This window comes from Artemia franciscana, unplaced genomic scaffold, assembly GCF_032884065.1.
Source record: "Artemia franciscana unplaced genomic scaffold, ASM3288406v1 Scaffold_592, whole genome shotgun sequence".
Lineage (NCBI taxonomy): Eukaryota > Metazoa > Arthropoda > Branchiopoda > Anostraca > Artemiidae > Artemia > Artemia franciscana.
The window spans coordinates 137,239-161,427 of record NW_027066231.1 but is presented as its reverse complement, the minus strand read 5'-3'; the positions used below and the strand labels follow the sequence as shown (position 1 = coordinate 161,427).

Genomic DNA, 24,189 nt, shown 5'->3' with positions numbered 1-24,189 from the left:
AGGCTAAAGGGCTATTAATTTTCCATAACATTCTGCAAGAGGCCATCATAATATCTAATTATTGTTTTATATTTATTATTATATGTATAAACTACTCGCGATTACTCTACTTACTTTTACTACGCACTTTTATATACTTACTATTACTACTCATAAATTACTTACTATTACTGTATAATATTGTTCTACGTGTAGTAATTTGTATAATAATACTATTTGTTGTTTTTTTGTAGGCAGATTGCTTTGAAAGCCCTTGGTGAAAGATTAGGAAAGCAAGAGCCAAGTTGGAAGCAGAGCAAAAGTCCAGTCCCTGAGATCAGTCCACAAGAAGATTACAATCAGACAATTCCTTTAGAACCAAAGCAAGAAGAATTAAATTTACCAGCAGGGAGTGTTAAACTAACTATTGAGTAAATGTTTTGGGCTCGAAGTTTTTTTCTTTTTAATTATTATTAACAAGTGAAAATCTGAAGATTTTATATTCTCCTGTCAGAGTTGGGAAATGTCTCTTAGTTGAAAATAATTGGAGTTTATATTTACAGTTTAAACGTATTGGTGTTTGTGAAATTTATTAAAAATTAAAGTATGCAGTTATTTTTAAAGATGCACTTAAGAAGTGGCTCGCCTTTGCAGAGCAGCTGGCACAAGATCAATCAACATGGTCCAAGAAGGTCTCTAAGATCATCGATGCCGGGCGAGGTGGAAACGCCTGATTCCCGCCACAAGTACAAGTACTTAAGAAGATTTGCTGTGCATATGTTACTGTGAGAAACCGAAACTGAAGAATTCAACCATTCACTTTTGAATGTCCAAAATTCCTTCCTTTTTTTCCTCCTGGATTTAGTAAGCCTTTTCAGTTTTATGCAAGGTTTGATGGTGACAGTTTGGGTTTTTAATCCATTTCTGAGATTTATACCATAATTTAACTTTAACTTTTAGCATCAAACCAGTATAATGCTGACTGAATCCAAGCTGAGAAAAAGGAATTCTGAACATTCGCCAGAGAATGTCAAAAAAGTACAACTTTGCAAACCTACCCATGTCTTTACGCATACTATGTACATTAGAAGGTATAAGGTATAGAATCTCTGAAAGGAAACGTAAAAAGAGGTGGTACTATTAACCTAGAATTGTGAAAATGGAAATGATCATTGCTAAAGTTGTTTGTTTTAATTTGCATTTGACCAGCCCCACTTGAAGGTTACATGAGTAACCTTCTTTCCTTTCAATACTCAATTACATAAAAAAGCAATTTTTTTTTAACTGAAAGTAAGGAGCGACATTAAAACTTAAAATGAACAGAAATTAATCCGTGTATCAAAGAGCCTGTCCCCTCCTCAACATCCTGTTCTTAACTCTAAAATTTTTTGTTACTTTAAAATTAGAGTTATGACAAACAGTCAGACCTTAGCGTAAAGAGCGAGGTATGGAGGAGGGGAAAACCCCTTCCATAGACGGAATAACTTCTGTTCGTTTTAAGTAATGTCGCTTCTTACTTTCAGTAAAAAAAAAAGTTTTTTTTTTTTTATTTAATTTCTGATCGTTTTTCAAATAATACAAATATACATATAACTATCTGATAAGCTAGTTTTTTATAATTGATAGAAATTTAATTATTTAAAATTCAGTGTCATTGCTTGTAATTTTTTTTCTTACTAAAATCATAGTTACTAAAACAACCACGTTTGAATTGGTGATCTCTATCTGCTGTATAATTCAATAATAAACACTATTTGGAAACAATATGGGCAGGCCAATTTCAAAACTTACAGCCTTTTCCGGTATATGAAGGGGGTAGCCCTCTCCTCAACACCTTGCTCTTCACGCCAAGGTTTTTTAGCATTTCAAAAAAATCTTCTTTAAGTTCAAATTAAGCGACTCTCATGTTTCAGGAGTAGTTATTAAAGAATTTAGACAAAGTTCAGACATTGGTGTAAAGAATGAGGTGTTGAGGAGGGGGTGATCACCCTCATATACATAATAATTTCTGTTCGATTCAAGTTATAACATTTCTCCTTGATTTCAGCTGAAAAAACTTGTTTTTTATAATCTAATTTCTGATGGTTTTAAATAATACCGAGAAACCCGGTAACAATCCACGGAAAAATGCCCCCCCCCACGGAAATATTCTCCATACAATATAATCCTGGTGAGAATTTACCCCATACAATTATCCTTAACAACTCAACACGTAAAATAGAGTTGGCCAAGAGAAAGTACGACAAATAAAAACAAATTCGTATAGAACTTTTGGAATGTTCCCCCTAGTGTATAGTTTCCCCTGAAAAGTGCACCCCCTCCCCAGAAACTTCCTTCCCCATGGATAATCCCACCAACAGGGAGTTCATAACCCCTCGATCACCCGAAAAATGCATGCAAACTTTCCAACAACAAATACTATTCGTAAACAATGGGCAAATCTTACAAGTTAAAGACCGTCCCCGGGGGCTGTGGGGGGTCTTGCTATCTTCAAAGGTATCCTTTTTGGACCTTTCAAATATGATGAACGAAACAGCTCTCTCAAAATTTTAGGGGAAGAAGTGGCGTGGGAGGGGGCCTATCTGCCTTCTAATAAATAATTTCTGAGACCACACTGGCTAATCATGATAAAACCGCGAAGAAAGGAAGAAAACGAAGATAATAAATAGCTAGTGAAAAAATTTAAAAACTATGCAAATATTTTGGTCAGGACCTCCGCTTGACAGTCCTCAGTACAGAATAAAACTGATAAAAATATAAGAAACCAAACCTTAAAACAAAACACAAAACTAAAATAGGATGACCCTTTCTGAGTAATGGTGACGGGGTTACCCTTTTACACTGGCTGTTTATTCGTTTCTTCACGATATGTTTTATATGTCCTCCAATATTTTTGTTCGCTTAAAAAGGCCACTAAAACTTTTGATTTCCGTTCAGATGAGCCCTCTTCCGACATTCTAGGACCATTGGTTCAATACGATCACTCGTGGAGAAAAAAACTTTTCTTCTCGTAAAATGACTAAATTCCACTTTTTTGCAGATAGGGGCTTGAAAACCCTACAGTAGGGTTTTCTGGTACGCTGAATCTGATAGTGCCGTCTTTCATTAACGTTCTTTAACTTTATGGGATATTTATCCCCATTTTTGAAAATCAGGTAAATTTTCTCGGGATCGTAGCCTTTGATGGGTAACACTAAGCTTAATGAACCTTATACATTTGGAATCAGCATATTAAGCCAATTCTTTTGATATATTTAATGATATAAAAATCTCGGTTTTTAGAGTTTCAGCTACTATTGAGTCGTGTTACTCCTTACGTACATTTCGTTACCACGAACTGTTTGATAACTAAAAAAAATGAAATAAAATGTCTCATTTTCCAGCAGAAATAGCAAGAAAGTTCAATGTTCGTTAAAGAAGAACACCTTTTAATGGTTTATACACATAATAGAACACGACCAAATGAATTGGAAGTGAAAGTTCAGAAGCTTCTATTGTGCAAATATTTTAATCAGCCGAGCTTTATTTAAAAAGAAACATTTTGATTACATATTAAGGTCCACCTATCCCACAGTGCGAAAAGGAATATGGTATTTCCCTGGGATCATTGGTATATCTTGTAATTTTGTCTGATTCTTCACACTTATAATTAAAGCATACAAAATCTGAATCCTGAAAATAAGTCAGCTAAAAATATTGAGGATTCACATTGAACTTGATGAATATTGTTGGAGATATTCATTTTCTTCGGATTAATATAATAATTAAATGGCTCTAGACTCTTCCGTTCGGTAGTATTTGCTATTGAGGCTGCTCGGGAGATCATAATATATCCAGAACGACCATTGCTACGACATTGCACAGCAATGTCGATCTATTGACCTGTTAAAGGATAATTAAGGAATAGATCGAGCCTTGATCTTTTCCTTCATGCTTTGTTATGTATATTAAGCGTACTATAGCAATAAAACGTCTCCTCTTACTAATATTGATGATGTACTACAGTATGACGATTTTAACTTCACACTTGTACAAGAGAAGTATAAAGTTAAAGCTGATTTTATTCCTAATTTAATCCGAAGTTTAGTCTACTTTTAATTTTTTTTTTTTTAGTTTTGTCAGGTTGGTCTTAGATATTGTAAAGGTGCTATTTGATTTTTGTTTTTCATAAGGTTAAAGGTCCATAAATTCCAAAATCTTGAGCTCTACCTCTTAAAAAAGTAGTCTTGTAGTCTGGCTGTGACGCTGGTCTCTAATCTTGGGCCAATCCTTTAAGGCAACGGTATCAGCACACACTGTACCAAAAAGGAGGAATAAATTAGTTGTTTTTAGTACATCAATCATCATGTCAAAAAAAGCTAAATCATTTGGGAGAGGAAGAAAGGATTTCTATCCCAGATTCGGTCTTCTTTAATTTAAAGAAAATTATGATTTGTTATAAGAAATCTATTACAAAAAGTGCGAAAAATCTTTACTCTGATTGATCAACGATGAAGATTATGCTTGAATTTTGCTCAACTAAAACTATGAATTGGATATATTTTTAACGTCCTATGCAAGGTTGATTTACATATTTTCCACAAGTGGGACCATAATGCAGCTAGGGTAAAAGTTTTTATCGAAACGTGAGCCATGGTTTGTACCAGAAGACAGTGCACTTTAAAGACATTGCGAATAATGGGTTTTTTTTAGTGATTACTGTTTAAATTAGAACGTCTCTATTTTTTTTTGTATCAAATTTATCATCTTGTGTCCAGGCAGAAAAAGTTGAATGACTTCTAATTACGACTAGAAGTGATAAAAAAGTGTTTACGCCTTTTTTCAATGAGTTTATGGGCCTCAACTGTATCACATAGAAAATATAGTTAAATCATCATGGATAACTATGTCACTCCTTTTACACAGTTTGTCTTCGACATGGGAGCGGTTGATCAATTATTTTGTAATAAGGAATTTCTTCAAATTGAATGCTTTTTTTTCAACATTTCCCACTCAAACTCATAAAACATAGCATTTGAATCTTGATTTGCTGTTATGCTTACTATTAACCTTTAAGATCGTCATGTTTCACTTAATCTGCCTCTCTTTTTTCTGCTTGTCGTCAAAATGAAGCCTTTGACTGACCATTAGGGCCTCTTTTGTTCTTTTCTGGCTTGTAAGAACGAATTTCCTTTCTTCTTTTGTCCAGATTTACTGTAAATTCAAAGCGTTTGTCATGAAACCGCTGTTTCTGATGAGGTAGATGACGCTTTTTATGATGAAAGAAAACGAGACCCCAATCAAAAAACTTTTTAAGAAAGAAACAGAAGAATGACAGCAGGATTCCTGTTGTATTTTATAGCCTTGTATGAAAGAGAGAAACTTTGTTTATATTCGTTGAAGATCATTGTATAAGCTGCTGGTACTATATATATCATACTTTAGGCTACTTAACATAGATCTTGGTTGGCGATCTATTTTGTTTTGAACTGGACATACAAATATTTAGAACAGGCTAGGTCTAATTGTAGTTTCTCAATGTCACATTGGAGTAATTTTATGTAAATATTGCTATTTCAGAGGAAATATGGTAAAGTACTAGTTAAGGGGCTCAGAGTTCTATCCTGTAAAGTAGCTCATATAGGTGAATATATCATGCAAGGAATCCAGGGCTTAAAGCAAGGTAGGCCTATAGGCTAGATTTAGTGGTATGCCCCTCCAGAAGGAAACACTTTAAAACTTTGAAAAAGAGTTTTAAAGATTCTGAAATACTTACTTAGCCTATATTTCTAAAATTACCTTCTTTAATTTTACTAGGCTATGCTCTCCCTAATGTGCAAATAGCCTATGCCTATAATTATAGCCCAAATTTTATATGTGTATCTTATCATAATAATAATAATAATAAAAAACCCATGTGGCTGCATAAATTTGAATCCTGGATAAATATTTAACAAACTCTATGACAAAACTGTCTTTTTTAATTATTTACATTATCCTTAATCTTGTGGTACCCTAAGTGTTAATTTAAGGGACCTACACAGTGTTAGGCTGTAAATATTTAGACTTCTAAGTTAAATAATCTATTTTCAATTCCCTTGGGACTTTTGCATCTTCTTTATTTTTACTGTTTTAATTAGCCTATACAGGCTGTTACTGGTGCATAGTTGCCACTATTTGTTTTCCAAATCCACAAATTGAATACACTGAGTCATTTATCTTCTATATTTAGAAAAACTTATGTAGAAGAGAGCAATAATGAACAACAAGGGCAGTATTGGTACTGGCTGGATATCCATCCTTAAACTGTTGAGGATAGGCCATTTGAGAATCTGCACTTCTCACAGGTCCAAAATTAACCTCCCCAAGTTCTGAAAATCCTGTCACAAATTAGTATGGCTTCTAAACAAGATTTAAACAGAAATTGTGTAGTCCAACCAAGTCTCTAGATTTCTGTACAGACTGCAAAATAGGTCTTAACCCAAATTCTGAAGCTGTTTTGTGTGATGGATATGAAAAATGGCTCTGCATAGACTGCCTTAAAATGTCCATCCCTGAATATGAATTTTTTGCAAGAATGTCGAGTCTTAGAGATATGCAGTGATACTGTCCATTCTGCAAGCACTCTAGTTCCCCAGCTGTTCCCCCTTCATTTGCTGAAATTTCAAATCTAATAATATCCAAGGTTCCAAGTTGCTTGGCTATTGTGGACATAGTGAAGGGCATGGTAGGGGAGCTCAAAAATGGCATTACTGCTAGGATAGAAGTCAAAGAGCATATTGATGACCTTGAAAAAAAACATGACTGACAAATGCACTGTTTCAAAGGTTAAAGAACATGTTACATCTTACCAAGCAGTATGGTATTACTGATGTGAGAATAAGTAATTTTAGATAGATATTGCCTACAAATAAGCCCTTAACCACCCAGAATCTGTCCCAAGTGGCTCCCCTCCCATCCTTTTCTCTGTCCAAAACTTAGATGTAAAAAAACATATCTTGCAAAGATTGTATGAACTTTCAAGTTCTATTTATTTTCATAAAATAACAGTTGCAAAAACAACATCCCAAAGGGCTTGATGACCTGTTATTTGGGAAATGGGATACAATAAATAAAGAATCATAAAGATACTAACCAACATCTACATATAAATCTACAAGGAAAGGAAATTAACTCACTGGCAGTCCCCACAAAACAGCAACCCTCACATCACCCAAAAAAATACAAATTAAAATTCTCTGTGTCATCAAGGGTAAACACCAACAAAACAAAATCCCCCCCCCAAAAAAAATAGAATAAATAAACCATAAGAAACTTTTTATCTGTCTTTTAAAGGAGCCAAGTGTTTGTGACTACCAGATCTCAGTGGGAACAAAGTTCCAAGCACACCCCACAGTCACAGCCAGGCCAAAGTCTGAATGAACCAAGGGACTAGCTGGAATCATCACATCCTCCTGGTTACAAACCACATACAAATTTACTTCCCCTACTAGTTTGAGCAGTCCCAAAAAACAACTTGGGAGATCTCCCTGGAAGTATTGATGTGCCAATGAAGATTGGGATAAACTTAGATATCTTCAATCTTAAGGAGGTCAAGAGGAGTGTGTGTAGCTGACTGGAGAATTCTTCCCACTTTCTCATGCAGATGGTGAATAGAAGCAAGTACCAAGGGAAATATGGACATCCACACAGACAAACAGTAACATATATAAGGGTAAATGAGAGAGAAGTATAAAAGACACAGGATAGGGAAAGGAAATAATCACTTTAATTTTTGGATGATCCCAAGTCCATTGGAAATTTTCACTCCTATTATTTGAACATGCCACTTAAATGATAAATTTTCATCCAAAAGAACTCCCAGGAATTGCACATATCAATCTGGGGGACAACTTATGGAATCTCTTGGTGTATGAAGCTCAGTAATTGAGGGGCAGCTCACACCTTTACAAGAAATGATAAGAAGGTATGACTTTTTTACAATTAAAGTTAGTTGATGTATGTCAAACCAAAAGAGTATTTTCTCAGTCATTGCTTGAAGCTTTAGAATAAGGGATGATTCATCTGGAGCTGCAGTACCTAAAGTAGTGTCATCTGCAAATGCTATAAATTCTTCCCAACTATCAGATGTGAACACCAATAGATGTTCAAGAACAGAGTTGGCCAATAGAAGGTTCATAAAGTATGATATGCCTATATATAATTTGGGCTAGATTTTACCCATATTTGAACATTAGAGAGGGGAAGGGTAGTAAAACCTGTAACAAATCCTCCTCTGTCTTTTGGAGTACCCACTTTACAGAGCCAATCTTGACCACTGTCATCATTGTACCATCTAATATTCAGACATTGTAGTATTAGAATCTTTTTTTTCTGTCAGTCTTTTCCACTGTTAGGTGCTTAAAAAAAACAAAAAACTCTGGGCCTTGACACATCCAACACATTGGGTCCCAAACTAGTGCAAAACAGGGACTGATGCTTCTTCTCTTAGGTTTACAAAAAGCACTTAAGTCAGCTTAGAACTGAACAGCCAGAAGTCCTGGGACCTTATGTAGGAATGGATATGGATGCTTTGTGTAATCCTAGCCCCCCCCCCAAAAAAAATGGTTTTCTACACTTTGTGTTACTTGATGTTATCAAGAGTCAAAATTCTTTGCAAGCAATCTCAAGCAAATTACCTCTGACTCAGACATTATATGAGGAAGATGTCTCATTATTATATTTTAGATGCAGCTTAATTTAGTTCCTAAAATATCAAGAAGGTGTTATCAAGGTGATATTTCTATGCTTACCTTATTTCTAGTGCTTGATTGCATACATTTTACACCAGACATAAATTTCCAGGACTTTATCTCCACTTAAAGTCCAGCTTGAACACCTTATTCACCAATTTGGAAAATTTGTCCTAGCCAATAAGAGCCACCAATCACTACTACCCAAACCAGCCCCTCCCAATAGCCAAACTTGGTTACAAAATAAACTTGTACCCCCTAAAGTACAAACTAATCAATATGCCAACTCATTTGTGCCTTTCTTCACATCAATTTTTAATGCTGAGTTGCAGTGTGTGATTTTTGTTTAAATGTATGATTTTTGTGAAAAAACTGAATTTAGCTATGCTATGATAGTTTTTAAATGTATCTCTCTCTCTACTCTCTTATTATTTCAGTAGTATTTTTAGCCATATCTAGGATTTTTTTTTTTAGTAATTTAATAAATGGGTTTTTAAATCTTTTGAACCTTATAAATCAGAATTGAGCAACAGTAAGAGGCTTAAGACTCTTTCCTGGTGCCTCGTTTGAGCTGTATATCTATTTCTCTAGGTTTCACTTCCATAATGCAAAGATTATAAAAGATCAGTGCCCTTTATAGAGGTTAGGAAATGAACCAGCTACTTCAAAATATTGTATCAGGGACTATTGGGGCTTTGGATTTGTTCCTAAAAGTTTCATTTGCCTTTCTCAACTACTTTTGAAGATAGACAGGTTAGGTTATCTAGAATTTTACAGGAAATACTTTAATAAATTACTTCAGTCTAGTAAAGCAGATGTGGATGTTACTTTTGAGTTTATCCAAGAGGTTAAAATGGGCATGTGCTAGGTTTATTCCATGTTATTACATAAAAGAAGGTACAAGAAAAAGAAAATGACTGCCAAAATTTGTACTTGATGCTATTAATGATAAAAATAAACAATGGAGACAGTATATGTTGGAAAAAAAAAGACTTGTGGTGTGCATATAAAAGGGCTTAAAATTGTGCCACTTGATCTCTATGCATTAACCAGGAATCACTCAAATCATCAATCATTACTAACATTCAATGGTGTCCAAAAAAGCTTTGGAAGTATGTTAATAGAAACACAACTGATTCCTCAACTGATTTGTGCATTTTTGAAGACCTAACTACTAGTGATTTAATAATCAATGCTCAGAAGAAGGCTGATATGTTTAATCAAGTATTTTTGTAAATCTAAATGATGTCCAAGCATGGAGTCCACCCCATTTTACTGACTTTTTTTCAGTTAAAGTACCCTTCAATGACTCTGATATTTCTTCAGAGCATTGTTTTAAAAATTCTCCACATTTCTGTTAATATAGCTCCAGATATAGTTGGTATTTCTAAACCACTGCCTATTGAGTTGCAAATGCCCTTTAGCATGAAAAAAAAATGGTTGTAAAACCACTTAATAAAAGAGGATCTAAATCCCAATTTGCAAATTATCATCCAATTTCAAACAGCTAAATTTTTCAAAGCGTTCTTGAAAAGATTCTTTTATACCAGATACAGGATTCCTTGAAGCAAAATAAACTATGGTATCCATCACAACATGGTGTCAGGAAAAACAGGTCATGCAATGTGCAGTTGCTAGAAGCTATAAAAGATTTTCGAAATATGGCGGAGTTTGGTTTAAAATTTGATTGCTCTTACATTGAGTTCAGTAAAGTATTTGACCTAATTTCAGCTATTCTATTACTTGAAAAATGTAAAAAGTATTCAAGAAATTTATTTATGTTAAAAAATAAGTTATCGAATCCATTCAGTCACAAATGGTTTAAATTGCAAGCTTTTTCTCACAAAATCCCCAATATAGGAGGTTTCACCCCCTTATCCTCTCATTGCAGATTTTGCAATATTAAGAAGGAAAGTATTCAGAAATGCCTATTTTGATGTGATGTTCTAACACTGCTAGAGCATAATCTTCCAAACAAACATTAAACCACATTAATTTTTGATAACTGCCATGTTTTAAAATGTTTTATTTTATAAATTTTTTATTTATTTTTATTTATTTTATGATAATTTGAAGCTTGGCTCAAAATCTTCAGTTCAATCTGATGGTATATTGAAACCCAAGCACATATGACAGGAGTTTTCTCTTGGTAGACCACACACTCACAAAGAATAACGAATTCAGAATTCTTTGCTTGATAGCCCAGTGCCAAGGATTCAAAGAGCTATTACAAGACAGATAAATTAATGCAAGCAGTTGCAGTATAACACTCTTTTTTAAGATGGAGATGCAGGAGAAGAGCTAAATAGCCTGGACTGTATAGCACATAAGTCCTAATAGAAGAAAAGAACGGGAATTGTCTGTTTTTTTTTTTCACTGAAAATTATGAAGAACAGGGAAAGCACGTATAAAGCATTGCGACCTTCAGATTTAGTGAATAAATTTCTCATCTTTTCCATCAATTAATGATGGTTCTTTGCTGAAAAAGGGCTTTTAAATGAGGGTAGGTGGCAGGTGAAATGCGAAATACCCCCCCCCCCCCCACCCCCATATTTAAAAAAAATCGTTTTTGGGAAAACTCCTTGGCACAAGGAGAGGATATCAATCATTGAGGTGGGCCCAAAGGACCAACTTTCCAGGAAAATGATACCTAAAAATTTTTCTTTTAGTTGTGTTTTAAACTATCCCCATGAGATCTCACTCCTCACAATCCCCAAGGACTGTGCATTTGTCAAGCAACCATTATAAGATAATTCCTTTGTTTTGAAGTTTCGATTAGTTTAATTTTTTACATTTAGTTTAATGCAAAATAGCTATAGCTTCAGTTATCTTGTAAATTTATTGACATATGTATGATCTTTGTTACCAATGTTTGAAACAAAAGCTCAAGTAAGCTTTTGGAAGTACGTTTTGCCTCTAGATTTTTGATCTTATGTAACTGAACCCTTGCACAACTGAACCTTCACGCAACTCAACTCCTGTTGCAACTGAACCCTCATTTAAAGAAAAACTTGCTGTCAATGCCGATTTAGGAATTATACCTATTATGCCTATTTAAATTAGTGTGTTATTTCCCCCACCCCATAAATGTAACTGTCATTTCCTGGTTGATTTTGTGTGGAATGAACTAAACAAAATGCTTTTTATGTTAAGCTGAAAGAGCTTAGGGAACTAGGTAAGCTGAAAGAGCTAGGGAACTTAGGGTTAAAGCTTAGGTATAAAATCAGAGTTTTCACTTGGGCCTTGGCAAATTCCTGCCTGTGCACTAATTGAAAAGCTCATAGTTTGCAATAAAACCAAAAAATACTTTACTGGGCCATCATTTTGCCAATAGACCCATTCCTGAGAGTTTCTTTCAATTTGGAATTTCCCAAATGGGCAATATTAGTTAGAAGTTGTGATAGAAGTGAGGAGCAAATTTTGAGCTTCTTATCATTGCTAGCCTAGTTTCAACTCATTCTCAGGTCTTGGGTTGAATTCAGTCAAATAACGCTTGATTGAAATAGTTCCAGTTCCAAAAATAGGGGGAAATAGGGGATTGGTTTAAACATTTCAAATTGTAAAGTTTGTGGGGTAGTATTGCTTTTTTTTAGCCAGTGTTGACTAGTTCAACTAAATAAATAAACAAAACTGTTTAGCCAAATTTGATTATTCGTTTGTTTTTGTCTATAAGAATTCAAGTATCAACAATCCATAAAAGGAAAAGGATAGGAAAGCTACACCTTCACCTTTAAGGTGTTTGGTGCCACATATTCTTAGCTTGTAATTTTTTTGTGTAGATTTTTCACCAATGTTTCTGTTAAATTTGGTGCCAACTACTACCAAAAACTGTAAAAACTCTTTTTTGCTAAATGTTGAGTTTTTGATTTTTCCTAATAAAAAAACGAATAATTTACTTCAGCATCAAGCCACCTGAGGCCAGCATAACTGTACACACTTGTCTATCCTACTCTGCTCAACGCTTCACTATTTACCCCCTCTGTAGTTTAGTTATTTACTCTTCTTCTGTTTTTAGGATAAAAATGTGCAAGATTTTATGCAAGTGTGGCTGCAGCAGCTGCCAATAAGAAGGGAAAAATATGTAAAAATATACACAGAATGGCCATTTTATTAATGAAATCAATTATCGATAATCAATTATCAAATTAAGATTCAATCCTTTTTGTTCAAATTGTAAACTGATTCTGTTGCATTAGATCTGTTTGTAGGTTGGCTCTTTCTGCCACCAGGATTTGATTGATACCATAATCTTAGTACTCAATGTCTATGGGTCCCAAGACTGCTTCCACAAACTTTTCAAGAAATCTATGGAGGGTGCACTTGCACTACAACTGGGTGGTTGCCAATTTATAATCAAAATAATTATAATTGATAAAAAATAAGAAGTGTTTTGTATGATTTCAAGCTAATTCGTTTGTTGAAGCTATCTTTTATGTTAAATTGCCATAAATTTGTTTAGTTATTTACTGTTCCTCTTTTTTAGGATAAACCATGTGGAAGATTTTGTGCAATAGTGGCTGCAGTAGCTGCCATTAAGAAGGGAGCTGTAAAAATATACACAGAATGGCCATTTTATTCAAAACTGTAATTTGGCTGTGTGCTGTAATTATAGCTTTTCCAAGCATTGCTTCTGAAAATGATACAAAAGTGCCATTTGTTGTAAATTATGTTGAAAATGATGTAATACAGCTGACAAAAGTTGCTTTCAAACCTTTGACTAACAACAAATCCACTCTTGAAGGCTTACAAAATAGATTTAAAAGCACTTTATTAGAAGAAGAGAAAATTGATCAAGTTAATGGAGTTTATTTGGAAAATTCAGCTAAACAGCTGTCTTCGCTTTTTCGAATTATTGGAAATGAAGAACTTGGAGTAACTTCTATGCAGGTAGTAATAATACTTGAATAATTAGTCTTATTTTCATTAACAGTTGCCAAGACATTGATTTGCCATTTTAATTGAATAAAAAGGAGTTACAGATTAGATTAATAATAGTAACTAAGAACTGACCAACATTGAGTGAAATTTAGATCACAAGCATGAAGTTTTCTCAAAAGAGGAAGTGAAGCTCCTCCCCACATTTTAGTGTCTTCTCTTCAAATTTGTCTATAATGAGATGTGATAACTTTATAATGCTTCTTAGTGCTAAAATGAACTTTCTACATTTTCTATTTTCTTTTGTTTAGAATGCTTTTAAGCATTGTTTAATGAAGTCTGAATTGAAGGAAATATAGGAGTTTGAATATTAGAACTGTTAACAATTAGGAGTGTTACTGTTTCTTTAAGAGTGTTTATTCATTGTTATGTGTTTAATATGCCATCTTTGTGACATCTTGAATTTACAAAAGACTTTCTACATTTTTATTGTTAGGCACAACATGGAATTTTTTTTCTTTAGGTTGGTCTGTTGGTTTCTGTTTTGCTAGTTTTGACACTTCCAGATAAGCTAGGACGATGAAAATTGGGAGGTGTATCAGGGACTGGACCAGATTAAATTAGAAATAGTCGCTTCCCCGATTTGACCGTCTGGGGGGGGGGGAGTGGAGGGATGGTTAATTTGGGAAAATTAAGAAAATAGGTACTTTTAACTTACAAACGGGTGATGGAATCTTAATGAAATTTGATATTTAGAAGAACCTTGTGTCTCATAGCCCCTTTTTTGAATCCCGACCGAATCCGGTGATATTGTGGGGAGTTGGAGGTGAAAACCAGAAATCTTGAAAAACGCTTTTAAGTTTAGTTTTTTCATTGTTAAATGGGATTTACCTTTAATATACAAATAAAGGTAGAAAGTCTTAACTTTCTACATTTTGATTACTAGGCACAGCATGTATTTTTTTCCTTTAGTTAGTGTAAATATTGCTGTATTTACTATGTAAATTACTTTGAAAAAGCCAGAGTTTAAGCAAAAATCATCAAGAACCAAGCCTATTTTAAGTTTAATTGTTTCCCATGTTCAGGAGAATGTAGCTTTACTATACAAATAAAGGTAGAAAATCTAGTATCCTTATCCTATTGATAGGTTTTCTTCTCTTGGATTTTCCGTTTATTACTGTTTTTCCCTTTTTTTACTAGCTACCTTGACCATATAATGTAGTCCTTTCAATAGATTCTGTTTTTTAATTGATATTGATAGTAAACTTCGAGAAGAAGTAGAAAATGACAAAAGTAGCAAGCTTTAAAGCTTAATATAAAAAGATTCCTCTTTTTTTGTTGTTAGGCACAGCATGGAACTTTTATTTATTTTTCTTTATTTAGTTAAAGACTGGTGGAGCTACTATGTGAGTTTCCCTGAAAAACCTAAATTTTTCTAGAAATTCCCAGGGACCAAGTCGATTTTTAAATTTAATACTTTTCATTCCAAAAGGGGAATTTGCCTATACTATATTCCAATCTTATCTTTAGGTTTTTCCTCATGGATTTTTATTTATGGCTTTTCATTTTCTTTTACTATTTATCTTAATCATACAGGTTAAACTTATATGTACGTTCTGATTTCTAACTGAAATTGAAAGTGAACTTCAAGATAAAGTTAGAAAATGATACAATTATTTTGAAATTTAATATAAAAAGATGTCTTTATCCTATTTTCATGGATTTTTTTATATTTATTTTAAAGATGGGTGGAGCTACTATGTAAGTTACCTTGAAAAACTGGAAGTTTCTGGAAATTAGCAAGAGCCAAGACTATATTTAATATAATTGTTTTCACTGCTAAAGGGCGATCTGCCTTCATTATATTTCTTGTTTTATCTATAAATTTTCTTCTCTTGGATTTTCTGTTTTTATTGTTTTTCTTCTTTTTTTACTTAGTTGTTTTTTTTATAACTATTTAGTGCAGAGCTTTCAATAATTTTTAATTTTTGTTGAAATGGGCAGTGAACGTCAAGAAGAATTAGAAAATGATACAAATATTTCGAAGTTTAATATAAAAAGTTGAATATGATAGAGAAGATATGTATATTTCACAAAAATTCTGGAAAGAGATTAATTCTACATAAAGTAAAAATTACTTAAGTTTTTTATTAATCTATGTGAAAATCTCGATTATGTGTCTAACATTATTTTCCTTTTCATAGAAAGGTAAAAATACCAACCAATCATGTAGTACGCTATTTAATAGCAATGACAACCTCAAATTTAAAAGGGCATTGTAATAGTGTTTTATTTCTATTTACAGGAAATTTATGACTCATTGCCTCACGAGATGGTAAAATTCGATCCATCAGAAAGGCTTAAAGAAGTAAGTCTTTTTGTGTTTTGTTTCCTTTAAGATAGGTCATAAGAAACCACAAGTAAAATATGAAAAACTTCAACCTAATACTACACTTTCCCAGGCATTTGAGTGCTGGTACTGTCAAGGCGTATTTGGTGATTGCCAAATAAAGCATATATGTTTGATGCACCAAGGAAACTTTGGCGCTTTTAATATTAGGCTGTTAGATATTAGCAATTGAATATTGATTCTTAATTATGCGGTTTCTATGCAGTTTTTTTGGCTATAATCATAATTAATTATGTTGTAATAATTATATTACCAATTATATTACCATAATTTAATCAATTATGATTAAAACACTAATAATTATATAAGAATATTGATTCTTAATTATGTGGTTGCTATGTAGTTTCTTGGCTTATGTTAAAATAATAAAAGCCTTTTCTATTATTGAATTAAAACCCAAAACAATTTTTTCTATGCAACTTTTAATTTTGGGGGCTCCATTGGACCAATCTTGATTTGACAATTTTTTTTGTGCAACTTTTTAATTTTGGGGGCTCCATTGGACGAATCGTGGTTTGAGGATTTGCTTCCCAAAGATGTATATTTTTCTACAGTTTGCTTTCTTCACCAAAGATGTGTATTTTTCTACACTTCACTTTCTTCACCAAAGATACATATTTTACACACTCCACTTTAAATTTCTAAAGACTCCATCGGACCAATCTTGTTTTGAGGATATACTCACTAAAGGTGTATACTTTTCTACACATCACTTTCTTCACCAAAGATGTATATCTTTTTACACTTCACTTTCTTCATCAAAGATGTATATTTTTCTACACTACGCTTTCTTCACCAAAGATTCATATTTTTCACACTTCACTTTAAATGTCTAAGTGCTCCATGGACCAATCTTGTTTTGATGATATACTCACTGAAGATGTATATTTTTCTACACTTCACTTTCTTCACTTAAAATTGTTAAGGACTTCATTGGACCAATCTTGATTTGAGGATATACTCACCAAAGATGTATTTTTTTATACTCTGCTTTCTTCACCAAAGATGTATGTTTTCGTTCACTTCATAAAATTGGACCAAACTTGGTTTAAGGATATACTCACCGAAGATGTATATTTCTCACACTTCACTTCATTCACCAAAGATATATATTTTTCTACACTTCACTTTCTTAGAAAAGGGTTATTCCAAATTTGTGATGTTCTAGCTTTGTAGGGTTAAGTATTCTAGATCTTTTAAATTTTAGTTACGTTTATTCTAAAGAAAGCTTTGATTACTTTTTTTCCAGTATATTTACAGACAAGAAATTGTTGTGCTCTTAAGATCAGTCCTAAAAATTCATAACAGATATTTTAAAAACTTATTTTTTTGGTTTTAGACCATGGTACTTCGTATCGAAGGAGGTTTCGTAGAAAGCTCGAAAACGGCTCATTCAATTGGAAATTGAAAGGACTAGTGCCCTTTTTAATAGTCAAAATGATTGGGGGGCAACTAACCCCCCTTCCTCGCCAACCACTTCCCCAAACACATCCAATCAAAATTTTGAGATATACATTTTGTTCAATGTATTTGAAAGGTCTGGAAGTCATTTATTTGAGGATGACCCCCCTCGTACATCCCTCAGGGCAAGGGTTGTAAGTTACGCCCCCTGGGATTAAAAGGTATATAAATAGAAAGGATCATCGTATTAACTTCGGAAGGAGCTCATTGTATTGGTAATCAGAAGTTCCAGTGAATCAGAGATTCAGAGTGATGGGAGGGTGGATACCCCACCCAGATCTCGTATTTCCCGAAAAGCATGTGATATAAATTTTGACGTTGCCATTTGTTGTTGTAGAAACCTCGGAAAGAGCTCATTCAATTGTAATTTGAAAGGGCTATTGTCATTTTTAATAATCGAAAGTGATTAGAGGGTAACTAAACCCCCTCCCACGCCCATTATTTCCCCAAACACACCCAATTAAAATTTTGAGATAGCCATTTTGTTAAATATAATTCCAGAAATTCCGTCTTTGAGGATGAAATTCTCCCCCCCCCCAGCCCTGAGGGCAAGGGTTGTAGGATATGCCCTGGGGCATACAAGGTTTATATAGAAAGGGTGATCGTATAAACTTCAGAGGGGGCTTATTGGACTGGTAATTTAGAATTCCTAGTGTCATTTTTAAGTTTGAGTGTGATTGAAGGGTTGATACCCCTCCCAAGCCTCGTATTTTCCCGAAATGCATCTCATGGAATTTTTGAGATGGCCATTTGTTGTCGTAGAAACTTAGAAAGAGGCTCATTCGGTTGGAAATTTAAAGGGCTACTCCCCTTTTTGTTGGTCAAAAGTGGTTGAAAGGCAACAAGCTCCCTCCCCTCACGCCCAAAAAATAACGAATCAGAATTTTGAGATATATATTTTGTTCAGCGTAGTTGAAACGTCTGGAAATTATATCTTTAACAACCCCCATACCTTTTCAAGATCTGAACATAATTTGCACTTTACTGAAAAAAAGACTGTGGATTGTCAGTTTATTATACATATACTGATATTTATTCCTTAAAGTTTTTAGAACTTTTTTATTTATTAAAGTTAAAAAAGTTAAAACACTTTAAACGGAATTAAGAGTCAACTTTTAAGAGTCAAAAGGGAATGGAGGTACGTCAGCCCCCCCCCCCCCAAGCGGATCATTTTAAGTGAGCTATTTTGCTCAGCATTGTTGAAAGGTCCAGTACTGGGGATGTCAACCTCCCCTTAGTACTCAGGACAAGGGCTTTAAGTTAGGCAATTCGTTCATTGTTTACACATAGTATGACTATGCTAATACTCTTATAATATGCTATACTCTTTACGCTAAAGTTTGACTCTTTCTCTTAACTCTACTTCTTAAAACAGTAAAAAAACTTTAGCGTAAAGAGCGGGGTGTTGAGGAGGAAGCAGCCCCTTTCATATACGAAGTAATTTCTGTTCGTTTTAAGTTTTAATGTCGCTCCTTGCTTTCAGTTAAAAAAACTTGTTTTTTTTTATTTAATCTCAATAAGGAATGTACCTTATATTCTAAGAACTTTATTTTTCCTTTTTAGCCAGTACTATCATCCCTCAGTCAAAATATCCATCCCCCTCCAAAATTTATCTCTGGGTTCTTCCCTGTGTTTACTCTTAACTCTACTTCTTAACCCTCTTAACTCTACTTCTTAAAACAGTAAAAAACTTTAGCGTAAAGAGCGGGGTGTTGAGGAGGAAAAGCCCCTTTCATATACGGAGTAATTTGTGTTCGTTTTAAGTTTTAATGTCACTCCTTACTTTCATTTAAAAAAACTTGTTTTTTTTTAATTTCTGGACGTTTTTTAATTAATGCATGTTTTGATCTTGGCTCTCCGCACATAAATAATTAAAACGAAATTTGCATATTAATTTTTTTTTGGCTAAATGGCTTTCTCATAGTTTTAATCGGAAGATTTTGAGAAAAAAGGAGAGAGGGAGGGAGCCTAGTTGCCCTCTAATTTTTTGATTACTTAAAAAGGTAACTAGAACTTTTAATTTTTTTACGAACATTTTCAATAGTAAAAAATAGACGTAATATGCGAATTAACTTACGTAACGAACTTCCATATTCTTATGTTTTTATTGCGTATATGAGGGAGTTGACCCCTCGTCGATACCTCGCTCTTTACACTAAAGCTTAAATTCTGTCCCAATTCCTTAAGAATGACCCTTGAATCACAAAGGCCGTAGAATAAATAGTTGAAATTACTAAAAATACTTAAGCATAAAGAGCGAGGTATTACGAGGAGGTAAACCCTTCATATGCGCAATAATTTCTGCTCGTTTTAAGTTTTAATGCTGCTCCTCACTTTCAGTAGAAAAAAAATTTCATATTTTTGTTGATAAAACATTTAATGATAAAACACTTATCATTTTTTTGAAAATAATGCTAAAAAATCCTGTGCCCCCTTCATTGAAAGTCCCTTCCCCCATGAGAAGTTTTTCCATGGAAAGATCCTTCCACGTAACCCCCCCCCCCCACCTCAACTCTCCCTCCCAAACCAAAAAAATCCCCCTGAAAACGTCCGTACACTTCCCAGTAACCATTACTATATGTAAACACAGGTCAAAGTTTGTAACTTGCAACCCCTCCCACGGGGGCTGCGAGGGAGTAACTCGTCCCCAAAGACCTAGTTATTAGGTTTTTTGACTATGGTGAATAAAATGGCTATTTCAGAATTTTGATGCGGTGACTTTGGGGAAAAATGAGCGTGGGAGGGGGCCTAGGTGCCCTCCAATTTTTGGTCACTTAAAAAGGGCACTAGAACTTTTAATTTCCGTTAGAATAAGACCTCTCGCGAAATTCTAGGACCACAGGGTCGATACGATCACCCCTGGAAAAAAAACAAAACAAAAAAACAAATAAACACGCATCCGTGATTTGTCTTCTGGCAAAAAATGTGAAATTTTACATTTTTGTAGATAGGAGCTTGAAACTTCTACAATAAGGTTCTCTGATACGCTGAATCTGATGGTGTGATTTTCGTTAAGGTTGTATAACTTTTAGGGGGTGTTTTCCCCAAGTTTTCTAAAATAATGCGAATTTTCTCAGGCTCGTAACTTTTGATACGTAAAACTAACCTTGATGAAAGTTATATATTTAAAATCAGCATGAAAATGTGATTTTTTTGATGTAACTATTGGTATCAAAATTCCTTTTTTGAGTTTCGGTTACTATTGAGCCGGGTCGCTCCTTACTAAAGTTCGTTACCACGAACTGTTTGAAAACTGAAAAGGTATAAAATATCATTATTTCCATGAAAAACTGTAAAAAACAACAACAAAAAAACGAACAGGAATTAATATAAAACACTTTTTCCACAAAACAAGTTTTTTAAGAAGATTTCCGTTGCTACCACAGTATAAATACTAAAGAAGGCGGAGTCATGAAGAGAGGTGTGTGAATGGTGTGTCCCAAAATCTTTAACGGAGAGCATAGAAATTGTTGCTCCTATTTATAAAACCATTCTTAAAAGAGGTCAGCCCCAACTCTGTTCACGTTGTGAGCAGTTATGTACTAATAAATTCACAAATCCATAATTTTAAAGGGAGCATTTGGGAGTTTTATTCAAGTGGTGAGTGCAGCTTTTAAATCTAAGAAGTGCAGCTTTAGGCCCAAATAACAATCTTGGCGGAAATTAATCTATCCATTGAGTATATGCAGATATGCATGTACATACAGATAATGATCATTCGTCCATTACTACAGTTGCAGCAAAAGGACGAAAAGGTTATTGGATAAATAGCAAGCTTTTGAAATTAGATAGGCACGGGTCCAGAGGCACTGCCAGTCCCCAAATTTCGTGTTCGAATTCTGAGTGCAATATCGTAATATCGAGAAGAAATATACCATCAAACCTGAAGATAATCTGTTGAATATTACCTACCCATCTGTATCTTTTTAATCCTGTGCAAACAAATATATCACAAAATACTGTTTATAAAATTTTGAAAAAAAAAATGACCGTGGATTGTCAGTTTTATATGCATGTATTGATATTTACTCCTTAAAATTAAAAAAAAAATATTTATTAAAGTAAAAAAGCGAAAACATTTTAAAAGTATGTTGTTTTCACTGAAGTGCAAATTATGTTCTGATCTCGAGAAGGCATGGGGGTTGTCAGTCTTCTCATGTCAATCTTGAGTTTGATTCGGTTATTTATTGTAGTTTCTATCCGTTTTGAGTTCCATTTATTTGTTGATGTTGATTTGTGGTAGTTTTACACTTGGAAGGCTTTTTGACTTTATTTCTGATCTTTTTGGCTTTTTGGAGCTCTTTGAGAAACTTTTTTATGGAAACGTTTTTTAATTAATCTCTGTTCGCTTTTTCATTGAAATTGTCTTTTTAATGGAAAAATAATGTCGTAATCTTTTCAGTTTCTTCTATATAATTCATAGTTTGGCTTGCTATTTGTATGTTGGAGGAAACTTTTCAACAATATTGTTTGAATAAAAGTTTGAAACTTTTCAAACTTGAGGAGGTATAAACTTAGATTAAACAGTACTATTTGTGTCAGGATTAAATAATGTTGAAAAGTACATGCATATTAAACTGGCCATCCACGGTCATTTTTTTTTTCAAAATTTTATAAACAGTATTTTGTGATATATTTGTTTGCATAGGATTAAAAAGATACAGATGGGTAGGTAATATTCAACAGATTATCTTCAGGTTTCTTCTCAATATTACGATATTGCACTCAGAATTCGAACACGAAATTTGGGGACTGGCAGTGCCTCTGGACCCGTGCCTATCTAATTTCAAAAGCTTGCTATTTATCCAATAACCTTTTCGTCCTTTTGCTGCAACTGTAGTAAAGGACGAATGATCATTATCTGTATGTACATGCATATCTGCATATACTCAATGGATAGATTAATTTCCGCCAAGATTGTTATTTGGGCCTAAAGCTGCACTTCTTAGATTTAAAAGCTGCACTCACCACTTGAATAAAACTTCCAAATGCTCCCTTTAAAGTTATGGATGTGTGAACTTATTTGTACATAACTACTCACTACGTGAAAGGAATTGGGGCTGAACTCTTTTAAGAGTGGTCTAGAGCGCAGTATAAAAATATAAACAGTAGCAACAATTTCTATACTCCCCGTTAAAGATTTTGGGACACGCCTCTCTTCATGACTCTGCTTTTTTAGTATTTATATTGTGGTAGCAACTGAAGCTGTTGTTTTGACACAAAGGGAAACTTTCTTTTCGCGCGCTTTGATGTATTCCATTTCTGAACCAAATTTTTGCTACTATTCAATATTTATGCTGTGGTCTAGAGAGAATCCAAAATAAATGAATTACCTTCTAAGGTGAATTGGCTGATTGGCGCACATGATCCTATCTTTGAAAACCTTTAATATTCATATACATTTTTCCATGTGTAGTCTTTATTCAGCCAAAATCAGGCTTCTGTTTGACACTGTTTTTTAATTTTTAGGTTAGCAAAAAATTGCAGAATAAATTGCTATTGTATTCAAGAATTGTAAATCGAAGTAGATTGATCATTGAAGATTTGTTCAGGCTACACCTTCAAGACCCGCTGAGTCAGACTAACCCATGTTGTGACATACAGGATTCTGCTTTGAGGTGTGAAAAATTTGCCTTTTAGTTTATATTTTTTTTGTTATTCTGTATTTATTCAAATTAATTTCACATTTTTGTGTTTTCAGTATGCAGTACATTTAAGTGTTATAACTTCATACTTCAGATTGATTGGTCAACTGACATGTCGCCCACAGTCAGTTGCGGCGAACAACAACCCGAACCGTTGCTATTTCACTAAGGCTTGCTAAATTCTCTCAACTGCTTTAAATATATTAAGCTGAGCTTGATTTGCAGTTTGAGGCTTTATCTCCAATGGTTGTCCTCCTACGTTAGCGAGAAAGGCGCTTGCTCTGCTTGAACGGTAGTTGCGCCGTTTGGAACTTGGAAATAACCCTTGATTCTTTGATTGTATAAAACAGAACAATTTCTCAGACTCACAGCTTCTAAAAGATTGTAATAAGCAAGTCAAATGGCACTGTGTTCTTCAGTTGGACGCAGTGGCGTTAATTCACGAAAATTCAGAGGGGTTGAAAATGTATTTTTTATTAAATCTGAAAAAACGTATTTTTCAAAGTGAAGACACTGGTTGGAAAAAAAACTAAACTGTTTCGTATGGTGACCAACAGTCTACGTATCGCAGGTACTGATCTCCTGATTTTCTGCATTTGGCCGGGAGTGCATTGCGTGGTTGTGGGCAAATCATTCGATTGGTTGGTGACCCAATATTAAATTATTTGCTTGAAAAGAAGTTTGCTAAACAAATAAACAGAGTGTCACCCTATATCACTTTTGAAGCTATCTGTATGGGTGGCTAAAACCAGACATCAATTTTCCAGGACCAATAATGTTTATTAAAGAAGAAACAACAATGTTTCAACAATGGAAAAGGGGGCTTTAGGGGGGGGGGACTAGTTGCCCTCCAATCTTTTTGTTCGCTTGAAAAGAGCACTAGAACTTTTAATTTCCGATCTATTTAGCCCTCTCCCGATCTTTAGATCACTGGTTCGATACCAAACTTACTTTATAAACTTCACATATTCGGAATTGACATAAAAATCCAATTCTTTGGACATATCTATTGTTGTCAAATTCTGTTTTTTAGGGTGTATTGTTGAGTCGAGTCTCTCCTTAATTACAGCTTGTTGAGGGCGAACTGTTTGATGAGACAAATCTAAGG

The 24,189-nt window shown here is 34.0% G+C and overlaps 2 protein-coding genes across 3 annotated transcripts in view; both read left to right on the top strand.

The window, feature by feature from the left end:
- The window catches only part of LOC136043427 (transmembrane protein 115-like), a 45,076-nt gene extending 44,487 nt beyond the window's left edge, over window positions 1-589 (top strand). The window contains exon 4 of the mRNA XM_065728338.1: window positions 234-589. Within this exon, the coding sequence (XP_065584410.1) occupies window positions 234-414 (181 nt within the window). The 3' untranslated portion in view covers window positions 415-589. The remainder of the gene's footprint in view (window positions 1-233) is intronic.
- A 4,679-nt stretch (window positions 590-5,268) lies between these two features.
- LOC136043424 (VWFA and cache domain-containing protein 1-like) overlaps window positions 5,269-24,189 on the top strand; it is a 102,728-nt gene continuing 83,807 nt past the window's right edge. Inside the window, exons 1-4 of one of the 2 annotated variants that reach the window (XM_065728334.1) lie at window positions 5,269-5,380; window positions 13,174-13,577; window positions 15,871-15,933; window positions 22,906-23,054. In XM_065728334.1, the coding sequence (XP_065584406.1) occupies window positions 13,254-13,577; window positions 15,871-15,933; window positions 22,906-23,054 (536 nt within the window). In that variant the 5' untranslated portion in view covers window positions 5,269-5,380; window positions 13,174-13,253. The remainder of the gene's footprint in view (window positions 5,381-13,173; window positions 13,578-15,870; window positions 15,934-22,905; window positions 23,055-24,189) is intronic. The other variant, XM_065728336.1, reaches the window with a different exon arrangement.